Below are 14,980 nucleotides of genomic sequence, written 5' to 3'. Positions count from 1 at the left end.
CCAAAAAAAGATACAAATTGACCAATGAATGTATGAAAATATGCTCAACATCATTGCTCAGGCAAACGAAATCTTCAGTGGGTACAATTACATGTCGTTAGAACGACTTTCTATTCAAAGGACTAACAATATAGAGTGCTGGTGGGAAGGGGGAGCAACTGGAATTCCTTCATATTGCTGGGAGGACGGTCGTTTGATACAGCCACTTTGGGAAAGTGTTGACAGTACTTAATGTTTTTTTGTTTGTTTTCCCACAAAAGCTAAAGAAACATGCACTTTATGATGCAGCAGTTCTACTCCCAGAACTATACCAAACAGAAGTGGAAGCTCTGTCCAGCCAAAGACTGATACAAAAATGTCCATGGCTTCTCTAGAATAAGCCCCAAATAGAAACAATTTAAATACCTACTAGAAGTGGAATAGATAAATACAATATTCAGACAATGCAAGACTACACCGCAGTGAAAAAGAACAAATTGGTAACACATGTGTCAGTATGGAAAATCTCAGTTATAATAATATTGACCAAAAAAAAAGTCGGACACCAAATAATATATATACACACACAATATCTATGTATATGTATATATACACAAAATAATATGTGTGTGTGTGTATACACACATACTGCATAATTATATTTATGTGAAGTTCAAAGCCAGGTAAAACTAATCTATGGTATCAGAAGTCAGAAGAATGGCTACCCTTAGAAGAATACTGATGGGAAAATAGCACGAGGGAGCTTTCTAGAATACTGCAAATGTTCATACCTCATTCTACTCTCCAACCCCTCCTAATACTACTCATAGTCATTTTTGTTTATCTTGTAATCATATGATGGCTGATCATTAGATTCTGAAATGCTACTGCACAACTACCATCTCAACAAGTATCCCAGAAAATACACCAAAAAGCTTCTTCACCCGATATTAACAGAAATTGAATAAAGGTTTTGTTGACAGAATAGAGAATACATAAACACAGTGGGGAAGATCTGGGGAAATGGAGTAAGAATTTGGTGTTCCTTCTTATCCTTGAACAAGGAAGGACTAAGGAGGAGATTTTATGATGATAACACTGAATTCTGCTGGTGGGTGTCAAGGACACAATACTGAGGTCAAGAAAACCTTGCTTTTTGAAGCCATATCAGAAAACGTCAGAAAGCTTGTTTAAAGTCATATCAGAGACCAGAAGAAACTAGTTTGAAGTGAAACAGTCAAGAATGGTGACATATTAAAAATAGTAGCAGCAGCAGCAGCAAAAACCCAGCCTCACTCTTGTCTTGAAAACAATCAGTGTTTTCCAGACTCTGGTTAGACCTAATGAGAAATCTCCAAATTTGGCCCAAATTTACCCAATAATCTACAAAAGTGTTACTTGAGCACTGTTTGGAGAGACCATATTTCTGAAGGTAGATCTCCTTGCCTATTAAGTTCCTGAATTTCAGCTTTATTTCCTTATATGAGTAATAGCTTCATTGTCTTATGAATACCTAACAAAATAGACCAAAAATATGTATGAAAACTATCATCCCCTTTGAAGAAAACATAAAAGTAAATCTTCATGACCTTGGATTAGGCAATGAATGGTTCCTTAGATAGAATACAAAAGTACAACCAACAAAAGGAAAAATAAATTGGACTTCATCAAAATTAAAAATGTTTGTGCATCAAAAAGCCCCATGCAGCAGGTCAAAAAGACAACCCACAATGAAAGAAAATACACCTAAATCTTACCTGATAAGGGACTAATAGTCAAAATATATAAAATACTCTTATAACTCAACAATAAAAAGACAACCCAATTTTAAAATGGGCATAGGATTTGAACAGACATTCCTCCAAAGAAGATGTGCCAATGGCCACTAAACACATTGGAAAGTTGCTTAACATCATTAGTCCTTAGTAAAATACAAATAAAAACCACAATGAGATACAATTTCTTACCCACTCAGGTAACGAAAACAAAAAGACAGACAATAACAAGTGTTGGCGAGGCTGTGGAACGCTAGTGTTCATGTGCTGCTGGTGGGAAGGTGAAACGGTATGCCACAGTGTGGCAGTTCCTCAAAATGTTAAACACAGGGTCACCATATGACCCACCAGTTAGACTCCTAGGTATGTATTCCAAGGGAACCAAAAGCATATTTCTACACAAAAATTTGAACATAAATTGTTCATAAAACCAATATTTGTAAGCACTAAAAACTTTAAACATCACGCATCAACCCAAATGTCCTTAATAAACAAAATGTGCCCGATCCATAAAATGGAATGTTATTCAACCACAAAAAGGAATGAAGTGTTGATACGCGTGACAACCTGAGTATGTCTTGAAGACATGCTGAATGAAATAAGCCAGTCACAAAAGGACAAAAAAAAAAAAAAAAAAAAAGTATGATTCCATTTACAAGAGGTACCTAGAATAGCCAAATCCATAGGGACAAAAGTAGTTTTGAGAGGCTGGGGTGGGAGGAGGAAGAATGGGAAGTTATCGTGTAGTGGGTACAGAATTTTAGTGTGGGAAGATGGGAAAGTTCTGGAGCGAGAGGGATGCTGGTGGTTGCACAGCAAGGTGAGTGCCCTTGAGGACACTGAACTGTACACTTAAACATGGTTACAATGTTTAAGTTTGTGCTGGGTATATTTTAGCACAAAAATAAGTAGCCCCCCCCCCCAAAAAAAAAACCCCAAAATCACCAGCAACAATCAAAAGAGGAAAAAGGAACAATATGTCAAAACATAGAAAAGAAAGCACTAAGGAAAGAAAGAGAAAATTTTGATGTAACAAGTCACACTACTCTACACCCAGACCTTTGAGGTCATAATAAGAGAAGGAAGATAGATTAACAAAATCCAGAGGACTCTCAGTAGTATGCTTCTAACAAGAGAGAAGTGGGCAATGGGTAAGATGGTACTCAGAGGAAGAGAAATCAAGCCCTCCTGAGTGTAGCCAGGTCTACCACCTTCCAAGGCACTGTACTGAGAGAAGAAGTTCAAGTGCTGCCTGGATGAGGGGAAGCAAACAGATCTCAGGAATAATCCACCTACATTACAAAAGAGTAAACAGAAAGTCTGACCAGTGCTGCACTCACTGCAATGAGGAACTAGAGAGAAAGAAAGGAAGAGCAAGGAGAGGAAAAAGAGAAGGCAAGAAGAAGGCCAAGGGATAAAGAGGAAGGTAGGGGAATAGCAGAGCAAAGGGGAAAGAAAAGGCAGAGAAGGTACTAATAGCATAAAAAGATATAAAGAATCCTGTGGAGACAAAGCCTATTCCAAAAGGAGGTAAATTTTCTCCCATATTTTGCATCAAAGGACCTTAACAAATTAATAGATTCAACAAAACAAGACCTCAAAGCCCTAATAATTGAATAGCAAAATAAAATGAGAATGCAGATCATAGAGATACAGACATAAATGGAGAACCATGTTCCTTTATCATTCTAGGCTCCAAGACTGATTAACAAAATTCAACCAAGTTGGAAAAGATTGGGCACTTGTCAGTAAGGTCAATAAATCTGAACTGTTGCTTTTATTGCACAAATAAACTGAGAGGAGCTATAGGTAGCCTTAATCAATGAAATCACAAAATTAAAGTAGACGGAGAGCCATATGACATTTACACAATGCCACCTCTTATAAGCCATGTGATTTCAGTTGCATCAATTTAATTTGTAAAAGTAGGCTAATATTGCCTACTTCAGCCAGTGCTATGACTGTTAAGCAAGATGATATTTGTAACATGCTAAGCCCCAATGCAGCTCAGTAAATAGGAGCTATTATTGCTTTTGGGAAAGTAAAACATCACAGAAATTGAAAATGGGAGTATAGCATGATGTTCCACGGTTCCCTTCTTTAAGGCTGTTCAGAGGATCCTACTTTTGTAGATCCTAAAGCTCCATCACCCCCTAGAGGAAGACAGTAGAGCAGGAAGTACCAAGAATCTGTCTCCTCACCTGGACAACATTTACAAAGGCTTGCAACTTACAGAGGAAGGATTGGATAGTAAATTGTGGTTAATTTCAGTCCTTAGCAGTAGCTACCCATCTCCCACTAGGGGCATCTGGCAGAGCTGTGTACATACTCCTGGGGCAGTTTACAGGAACCAGGGTGGGCAAAAAGGACCCTGTCCTCCAAATATTGAGGATCTGTGCTCTGATCTATTCATGATAAAAACACATAACAGACTAGGAATAAAAGGGGATTATGTCAACATAATAAAAGCCATATATGAGAAATCCACAGTGAACAATATACTCAATGCTGAAAGACTGAAAGCTTTTCCTCTAAGATCAGGAATGAGGCAAGGATGTCTGCTTTTACCACTTCCACTCAACATAGTATTAGAAATTCTAGCCAGAGCAATTAGGCAAGGAAAAAAAAAATAAAAGCCATCCAAATCACAAAAGAAGAAGTAAAATTATCTCTCTTCACAATGATATGATCCTATATGTAGAAACCCTAATGATTCTACCAAAAAAAAATTATTAGAATAAATGAATTCAGCAAAGTAGCACAACATAAAACTAATATGCAAAAATCAGTTGTATTACATTGACAATGAATGATCAGGAAAGGAAATTAGGAAAACAATTCCATTTATAATGTCATCCAAAAAAATACATAGGAATTAACTTAACCAAGTAGATTTAAGGCAACCCAAAGAAGGGGGGAAATATTTGCAAGTGTTTGAAAAGGGATTAATATCCAGAATATACAGAGAACTTCTATAACTCAGCAATAAAAAAAGCAATCATTAATAAATTGGCAAAGGACTTGAATAGAAATTTCTGCTAAGAAGATATACAAAGGGCTAATAAACATAAGAAAAGATGCTCAATAATTAGGAAAATGCAAATAAAACATAGAGACACTACTTTACATACACTAGGATGAACGTTATCAAAACAAAAACAAAAACAAAACTGAAAATAACAAGCGTTGGCAAGGATGCAGAGAAATTAGAACTCTTTTATACTGGCAGTGGGAATGTAATATAGTACATCTACTGTGGAAAAGAGAATTCTCAGGTCTAAAAAGTTAAAAACAGAATTACCATATGAAGCAGCAATTCCACTTCTGGGTATATATACCCCAAAGAACTGAAAGCAGGATTTCAAAGGGATATTTGTACACCTATGTTAATAGCAGTGCTATTCAAAATAACTACGACAACAGCAATGTCCACAATAGCCAAACTATGGAAAGAGCCTAGATGTCCATTAACAGAATGAATGGATTAACAGATATATATATATATATATATATATATATATCTCTCTCACATCTTCTTCATGTGTATACACACACACACACACACACACACACACACACAATGGAGTATTATGCAGCCATCAAAAAGAGAAATTTTGCCATTTCCAATGATGTGGATGGAACTAGAGGGTATTACGCTAAGCGAAATAAGTCAGTCAGAGAAGGACAGTCATCATATGATCTCACTGAGCACCGATAGGAGGAATTTGAGAAAAAAGACAGAGGATCATAGGTGAAGGGAGGGAAAAATGAAACAAGATGAAACCAGAGAGGGAGACAAACCATAAGAGACTCTTAATTTCAGGAAACAAACTGAGGGTTTCTGGAGGGGAGGGGGGGGTAGGAGGGATGGGGTGGCTGGATGATGGACATTGGGGAGGGTATGTGCTATGGTGAGTGCTGTGAATTGTGTAAGACTGATGATTCACAGACCTGTACCCCTGAAACAAATTATACATTACATGTTAATAAAAATAAATAAAATGTCAAAATAACTAAAACATGAAAGTGACACAAATGTCACTTATTGGATGAAAAGATAAGCAAAATGTCATATATACACAATGGAATATTATTTAGCCTTCCAAATCAAGGAAATTCTGATACACGCTACAACATGGATGAACCTTGAGGACATTCTGCTCAGTGAAATAACCCAATCACTAAAAGACAAATACTGTATGATTCCACTTATATGAGGTACCTAGAGTAGTCAAAATCATAGAAACAGAAAGTAGAGTGGCGGTTAGTGGGGCTGTGGGAAGGGGGAAAATGAAGATTTACTTTTATATTTTTATTTTTGAAGATTTATTTATTTGAGAGAGAGCAAGCGAGCATGCACATGGCAGTGAGAACATGCAGGGGGCAGGGGTAAAGGGAGAAGAGAATCTTAAGCAGACACTATGCTAAGTGTGGAGCCTGACAGAGGACCCAGTCTCACAACCCTGAGATCATGACCTGAGTCTAAACCAAGAATTAGTCACCCAACTGGCTGTGCCACCCAGGAGCCCCATGAGGATTTATTTATTTATTTATTTTAGATTTTATTTATTCATTTGTCAGAGAGAGAGGGAGAGAGCAAGCACAAGCAGGCAGAGTGGTAGGCAGAGGGAGAAGCAGGCTCCCTGCCGAGCAAGGAGCCCGATGTGGGACTCGATCCCAGGACGCTGGGATCATGACCTGAGCGAAGGCAGCCGCTTAACCAACTGAGCCACCCAGGAAGAGGATTTATTTTTTAAGGGATATAGAGTTTCAGTTTTACAAGATTGAAAGAGTTCTGGAGATGGATGGTGCTGACGGCTGCAGAAATTTTGAATGTATTTCATACCCCCAAACTTATATACCTACAAATGAATAAGATGGTCAACTTCATGTTATGTGTGTTTGACCCCAATGAAAGTAATTTTTAAAAATCTGTCACCTCTAATTGGTTTGAGACTTTAAGATTAGTTGATTAGTATGGGAGATTTTTTTCATATATGTTCTAATCCCTGGCTCATATGTAGTTCCAACACCAGTAAAACCAAATTTCTCACCTGCCTTGGTCAAGTAAACATTTCCACTTTGGGAAACAAAAGTAATATCTGAAGTATAAAAACTATGGTAAGTATTCTTTATGATATCGTCATGAAAATCAGCTAATAATTCAAAAGTGTTGCCGCCGTCGATTGAAAGCCACACCTAAGGGAATAAAAAGATGATACCTCATTGAAGCAGATGTCGTCTCACAGTCAGCATTAACCTATCAGCCTGAGCTTATGACATAAGAAAATTCCTACAGCGTGGTCTCTCCCACGCTCCCACACCCATCACTTGCAGACACACATACAGACTCCCCACCCAGTCCTTTCCTACGGTTTGATTGACGGTGTATGTGCCAGAGTCTCAGGTCAACACAGTGTGCATGGTGACTGTATAAAAGAATGAAATTATCCCATCATCTCCCAAGTGGGGAGGATCATAAAAGGATGAAGTGTTGGGTGTACTTGGATAGGAAGGAGAGAGCTTACCTCATATTGACATAAGACATTAGGTTCCAGGCATCTGGCAAAGATGTATGTGAACGAGTGTTGTGTGCGAGAGCCCACTGACATTTACAAGAGTGTGTCCTGGGACCTTAGTAAATCTTCAAATATACTCCACCATGTAAGTTTCTCTGTTCCCTCATCTTTCAATTAAGACTTGCTTGAAGAGAAATCGGATCCTGTATTGGATGAATTCTCCTTGCTTGTTACCTCCTTTAATGGCCTACGTCTTACTCAGATGAAGATTTCAGTTTTTTAAAGTTGTTTTTAAAAATTAATTTTAGTGAGAAGTTATACCCGAAAACAGGCTTTTCTTAAACATTATAGATGCAGTCTCTTTGACCAACATCCAAAAAATTGTCCTTTTTAAAAAACCTTATGTTACATAACTGTGGTCTCCTCTGTCCCTCCCCAGAGGTAACCACTCTTTTATATTTTAAAATTCTACACACACACACACACATTACACATATATATATTTTTTCTATAACTATGTCATTCTCTCTCTAGTTGCCATCCTAGCACTCTAGACTAGCTTTAACCTTGTGCTGGACTGCATGTTTAGGGCATGCATATTACAGAGAAAATGTACTGAGCAACACATGAAGTCTTCTATCACTCAGAAATTAGTGCTCATCCTGGCAGAGCACAATCCATATTCCTAGACACAAGATACGAGAACCTCCCAATTTTTACTCTGGCTCTGGCTCCTGTAAATGTTACTAGTGGCCCGGTGGTGGGTGGGTGGGTGAGGGAAAGGCACTTTGAACAATACATTCAAAATGTCATTATACTGTACCTATTGTTCTATAAGTTACATTTGCACTTGGCAAAAATGTCTCAGATCATTTTATATTAGCTCATGTGGATCTTCACATTCTTCTATACTGCTGCATAGTTTCCAATATTATGAATATACCCTACTGGAGATACTGTTTTCCTACTAATGGACACTTTTACATTGTATCAAAATGTTCGCTGTTACAGACTATACTGCAAGGAGCATCCATTCACTTGTCTCTCTGTACTTGTGTTAAAGTGTATCTCTAGAGCAGATCCTGAAAAATTGAGTTGCTTAGTCAGAGCCTGTGCATATTTGTATAATTTTAACAGAAATTCTAAAATGCTTTTCAATTTCCCTGAACCACTTTATATGCCCATTAGCAGTGTATTCCCAAACCTCACAAATACTATAAAAATTTACTTTTTACTGATTACCTGAATGAAAACAATGGCATCTCATTGTGTTTTTTTCAATTTTAAATTATTGATCCATGTACAGCTTACTTTTAATTTTTTTAGTTCATAATAACGAACAACTGGGAACTGACATTCTAACCCGACCGAGAATTAGCGTGCTGCTAGTACTTTGCATTTTCTTCTTTCTCTCCAATCCTGTTATCCTGAATCTTCCCTCAGAGGTGTCCCATATTCTGAGATGAAATTTATGTTTTCATTCCCTTGGTTCTGTTTTGTTTTAGTTTTAGCAATATGTATGTATGCATGTTTAAGAAATAGATTACTTGAATTTACACTTTTTGCTCCTTATAAGAAGACACCATCTATACATTGTCTTCTAAAACTTACTTTTCCTCCTCTCAACATTATTTATATTCATACATGTTGCACATAGCTCAGTTCATTTGCTTTGATAATCAACTGCAATTTATTTATTCATTCTCCTACTCATGGTCATCTGGATTATTTTCAGTTATTTAATGTTATTACTCACAGTGCCATAATGAAAACTTTAACATGTTTCCTCAAACATATGTTTCCCTTGTCAAAAAAAAGTGAAACTGGTGAATCATAGTATAGGCAATCATTGTAATTTATAGGATCATAATGCCAAATTGCTTTCCGAAACAGTTTGTAGTAATTCACCCTCCCATCAGCAGATCTGATTGGTCCATTTCCTCTTCACCGTCTCATTTTGGGATGACTGCATGGGTTTTCATCATCCTTCTGTTAATGTGGTATCCTACATTTACTTATTTTACTAATTTTCATATGTTGAACCATCCTTTGCATTCCAGAATTAAATCTTACTTGGTCATGTGTATATAATCCTTTTTAATGCACTCTTTAATTCAGCTGGCTAGTATTTTGTTGAAGATTTTTTCATGCATGTTCTTCAGGGATATTGATTTCTAGCTTTCTTTTCTTGTAGTATTCTTAACTTTGGTATTAGGGTAATACTGGCCTCAGAGAATGGCCTTGGAAATATTCCTTCTTCATCAATTTTTTGGTAAGAGTTTGAGAAGGACCGATGTTACTTCTTTAAATATTTGGAACAATTCAATCAATAAAGGCTCCTGATCCTGCTTTCCCTTGTTGGGAGGTATTTGATTAGTGATTTAATCTTGTAACTAGTTTTTGATCTGTTCAGATTTTCTGTTTCTTCATGACTTATTATTGGTAGGTTATGGGTTTCTAGGAAATTATCCATTTCTTCTAGATTATCCAATATGCTAGCATATAATTTTTCATAATCTCATAATCCTTATTTCTGTGGTATCAGTTATAATGTTTTCTCTTTATTTTCTTGTTTTAGTTCACTCTTCTCTTTTTTCTTGGTGATTATGGCTAAAGGTTTATCAATTTTTGTTGAACTCTCAAAGAATCAGCTCTTAATTTTGTTGATTTTTTTCTTATTATTTTTGTATTCTCTATTGCATTTATCTCCACTCTAGTCTTTATTATTTCCTTCCATCTGCTAACTTTGGGTTTGATTTGTTCTTCTTTTTATCGTTCCCTAAATTGTAAATTTAGGTTGTTGATTTGAGATTTTTTCTTCCTTATTAACGTATATGTTTATAGCTATAAACTTCTCTATTGGTATTGCTATTATGGCATCCCATAAATTTGGTGTGTTTTGTTTTCATTTTATTTTTCTTGAGATATTTTCTAGTTTCCCTTTTGACTCATTGGTTGTTTAAAAATACATTGATTTATTTCCTTATACTTGTGGATTTTCCAATTTTCTTTCTGCTATTGATTTCTAGTTTTGTTCCATTGAGATTAGAAAAGACATTTTGTATAATTTTAGTCACTTTAAATGTGTTGAGACTTGTTTTTGTGGCCTCGCTTATGTTCTGTCCTAAAGAATCCTCTGTGTATTTGAGAAGCATTTATACTCCACTGTTGTTAAGTGGAGTCATGGGATTATGTCTGTTAGGTCTAATTGGCCTACAGTGTGGTTCAAATCTTCTGTGTCCTTATTTATCTTCTGTCTGGTTTTTCTATCCATTATTGAATATAGGGTATGGAAGGGTGCAACAGTTATGTTGCTGTTTCTCCCTTCAATTCTTTTAAATTTTGCTTCATATATTAGGAGCTCTGAAGCTTGCATGAATATTTTTAATTATTATATATTCTTGGTGAATTGACTTTTTATTATTATATAATGACCATTTTTGTCTCTTATAACTCTTGGTGACTTACAGTTTATTCTGTATGATATTTACATAGCCAGCCCTGCTCTCTTTTGGTTGCCATTTTCAAGGAATTTTTTTTCCAATACTTTCACTTTCAGCTTATTTGTGTGCTTATATGTGTATTAGCTAAAGTGAATTTCTTATAGACAGCACATGTTTGCATCCTGGGGTTTTTTGTTGTTGTTTTTGTTTTTATGCACTCAGCTTATTTTTGTCTTTTGATTGGGTACTTTAACCCATATACATCTAAAGTAATTATGATATGGAAGGACTTGCTATTGCCATTGTGTTTATTGTTTTTTTGCGTCTTGTAGGCTTCTGCCCCTCCTCCTTTCCTCTCTTACTGCTTTCCTTAGCATTTCATTGATCATTTGTAGTGACATTCTTTGACTCCCTTCTTATTTTCTTGTGCATATATCATATATATTTTTTCTTTGTAGTAACCATTGCAATTATATAAACATCTTAAAATTGTAACATTCTTTTACATCTGATAACAATTTAGCTTTATTGCATGTAAAATATCCTTACACAGCTCTACCTCCCATTTTGTGTTCCTGATATCACAAATTATATCTTTTTATATTATATTCTCATCAGCATAGATTTATAGTTTTAAAGTTATTTTCTTTTTTAAATTTATTTTTAAAAAGATTTTATTTATTTATTTGACAGAGAGAGACCACAAGTTGGCAGAGAAGCAGGCAGAGAGAAAGGGGGAAGCAGGCTCCCTGGCGAGCAGAGAGCCCGATGCGGGGCTTGATCCCAGGACCCTGAGATCATGACATGAGCTGAAAGCAGAGGCCTAACCCACTGAGCCACACAGGCGCCCCTTATTTAATTTCTATACAAGAATTAAAAGTGAATCTATGCACCAAATTTACATTAATACAAGTTACTAAATTTGCTCATGTATTTATGTTATAGGAAAAGTTTTTATTTTCATGTGATTTCATGTTCCTGTCTGGTATCCTTTATTTTTCACTTGAAGGACTCTCTTCAGCTTTTTTTTTCCACTCCCAGAACCAATCTAGTTGTAGTGAACTCCCTTAGTTTTAGTTTATCTGGGAAAAATCTTAATTTCTCCTTCAATTTTGAATAATAGTCGGCCAAATGTATTCTTGATGGACAGTTTTTTTTTTCTTTCAACTTTTTAAATATATTATCCCTCTCTCTTTTGGCTTGCAATGGTTCTGCTGAGCAATCCAGTGATAATCTTATGGAAGCTCCCTTGTATGTAGTGAGTCACTTTTCTCATTGTTTTTAAGATTCTATGTCTTTGGCTTTTTTGGGGGGGGGGTCTTTGACTTTTGACATTTTTATTATGTGTCTCAGTGTTAGCCTTTTTGGATTTATTGTGATTGGAATTCTTTAAGCTTCTTTAGTTTATATGCATATTTCTCTCCTCAGATTTGGGAAATTCCAGCCATCATTTCTTTTAATAAGCTCTCTCTGCCCCCCTTTTCTCTCTTCTCCTTCTGTAACTCCCATATTGCCTGGGTATGTCTGATAGTCTCTACACATCCCCGAGGCTCTCATCAATTTTCTTCACTCTTTTTGCTTTTTGTTCTCTGATTCGATTTCAAACAGCCTCTCTGCAGTTTGCCAATTCTTCTGCTTGATCAAATCTGCTGTTCATTCAACTCCTCTAGTGAATGTATTGGTTCAGTCATTCAAATTTCAGCTCCAGAACTTCTGCTTGGCCTTTTTATAGTTTCTATTTTTGATACTCTCCATTAGTTCATTGTTTCCTTGATTTCTTCTAGTTGTCTATCTGTTCTCTTCTAGCTCACTGAGCATCTTCATGACAGTTGTTTAAAATTCTTTGTCGGGCAGCTCATAGCTCTGCATTTCTTTAGGGTCATTTTCTAGGGATTTATTCTGTTCCTTTGGTTGGGCCACATGTCCCTGTTTCTTTGGCATGCCTTGTCATGCTATTATTTTGAGATGTGGGCATTTCATCACAAAACCACTTCTCCCAGTGTTTACGGACTGGCCTCACGCAGACTCTTACCGATCAGACCAGCTAGAGGCTCTAGGACTTCTGAAATCTCTTCTAAGGATGTGTTTTCTCTGGCTTGTGTTGTGTTTTTCGTTGTCTCAAATTGCTTGAGCTGTTGATCCCTCCTCTTCCAGACGCCCATAAGCTCTTGCTGCCTCTGGTATGTGTGGCTGGAGAACTGCAGCTGTAAAGTGGTACAGTGATCACAACTGTTTTCAACAGTTTCTCAACAAGGCTGCCAGTTCCATCAGTGCTCTGAGTCAGATGACACAGATTTCCCCCGTCCAGCCAGAATGTTGGACACACAGTTAATTATTTTTGTTTCTATCCTTTTGGGAGGATCCCTGGTGGGAGAGTGTTTTCCTCCAAGTTGTGCGGCATTAAGTCAGATAGGAGGAGACGTGTGGATGGACATGGAAAATGCTGCAAGTTTTCCTACCCCTTTTGTTGGAATCTCTTTGGCTTGAGCTGTAGCTTCTCAAGTGGATTCCAGAGTTCTTGTAAAGGTATTCTGGTCTGCATTTTGTGAAATTGGTGTCTCTGGAGGAAAGGGAGGGTATAAAGGTTCCTGCTCTACCATCTTGCCAACATTACTCTCCTCGTTTTGGCTGTTTCCACACAAACCCTGTCAGTGCTCCGGGTTAAGCAAAGCAGAAAGCAGTCCCTGGAGGAGCCCTCAGACAAGCCAGAATGTTGCATGCAAGGTCCACTCTTTTATTTCTATCCCAAGGAAGGATCCCTTGAGCAGGAGGATTCCTCCTGGTTGTGCCACACTAGACTGGCTGGAAGTGGGGTGCAGATGGGTTAATTTTCCTGACCCTTTTGTTAGAATCCCTTTTTGGTTTTGTGTTGGTCTGGGTTCTGTAGCTAATTAACGGGTCTCTAGAGTTCTTGCAAAGGTAATCCGACCTGTACACTGTTGCTGATTCAGTGTCTGTGGGAGAACAAGGCCGAAAGCTTCTTAATCTGCCATCTTACAGACCCAGAATTCTTTTTAATGAAAGTGATGCTATTTTTTTATCTTGTTTTAAAAGGCTTTCCCTACCCTGATTTCAGAAAGATATTCACTTATATTTTCCTTTTAAAGTTTTTATATTTAAATTATTAACGCATTAGGAGAGGAGTTGGACTTGCACTGTGGATATGTATTTCAACATTTTCCATATGTAACCAATATTTCTCATCCTATTTTGAGCAATCTCTTATTTTTCCCTCAGAAGAGTCAAACAATTTTTGGCCTCCATCAACCTTCTAGATACAATGGGGCTATTCATGGGCTTTCTATTTCCTTCCATTGCTCAATTTGTCTGCTCCTGGGCCCAAACCACATTATCATAATTACTACAACTTTTTTAAAAGTGTGAAAATCTGGTAGTGCGAATCCCTCATCCTTATTCTTCTTCGTAAGTGTCTTGGTTTTTCTTGGTCTTTTGCTTTTCCAGATATACTTTTTTTTGCTTTGTTTGAAGTTTTTAAAAGCGAAGGTAGAATTGACATATACCATATATACTTTAGAATTAAACTCTTCAACAAACCTGGAGATTTTGATTGAAGTTGTATTAGACCTATAGATTAATTTGAGGAAGAAATCACAAGACAAGTTTTCCTATCCACAAGTAGGTTTATATCCATGTCTTTAAAAAGTTTTAAATGTCCTTCAATAAAGTTTATAATTTTCTACACAGCGATCTTAAGAGTCTTGGATTTATTCTTATGTATAGTTTTTTTTAAGATACTATTTTTAAGTAATCTGTACCCCCAACGTGGGACTTGAACTCATAACCCTGAGATCGAGTCGTGTACTCCACTGACTGAGCCAGCCAGGTGCTCCACTTTGTAGTTTTTCGTATGTCATTTTGCTTTGTTTTGTTTTTGCTCTTATACACAGTATCATAAAAATTATGCTTCCAAATTTGTTGATCATGTGTAGAAATGAAATTGACTTGCCTTTCCACCTTGTTTAACTTTTCCGCTTCTTTTAAAAATTTGTATGTATCGTTTTTTTTCTATATGGGCAATCATATTTTCTGCAAGTAAATAGTTTGTTTACAACTGTTTAATATTCATCTCTTTGATTTCATAATTTTTTGCTTTGTCTTATTACATTCCCTTCTGTACACTCTTTTACTCCTTAATAATTCCTTGGTAAAACTCCAGCTGTGGTTAAATACAACTCTGTCTTTTCCAACATGTATGGACCCCCACAACTGAACATGGAGAACAATACTCAGTAGTGCTGAATTG

At 36.6% G+C, this 14,980-nt stretch overlaps 1 protein-coding gene across 1 annotated transcript in view; it reads right to left on the bottom strand.

The window, feature by feature from the left end:
- Positions 1 to 14,980, bottom strand: part of CATSPERB (cation channel sperm associated auxiliary subunit beta) — a 117,863-nt gene that overhangs the window by 59,249 nt on the left and 43,634 nt on the right. The window contains 1 exon segment of the mRNA XM_046009900.1: positions 6,809 to 6,953. Within this exon segment, the coding sequence (XP_045865856.1) occupies positions 6,809 to 6,953 (145 nt within the window).

The sequence above is a fragment of the Meles meles genome, chromosome 6, assembly GCF_922984935.1.
Source record: "Meles meles chromosome 6, mMelMel3.1 paternal haplotype, whole genome shotgun sequence".
NCBI lineage: Eukaryota > Metazoa > Chordata > Mammalia > Carnivora > Mustelidae > Meles > Meles meles.
This window is presented reverse-complemented; position numbering and strand designations above follow the sequence as displayed.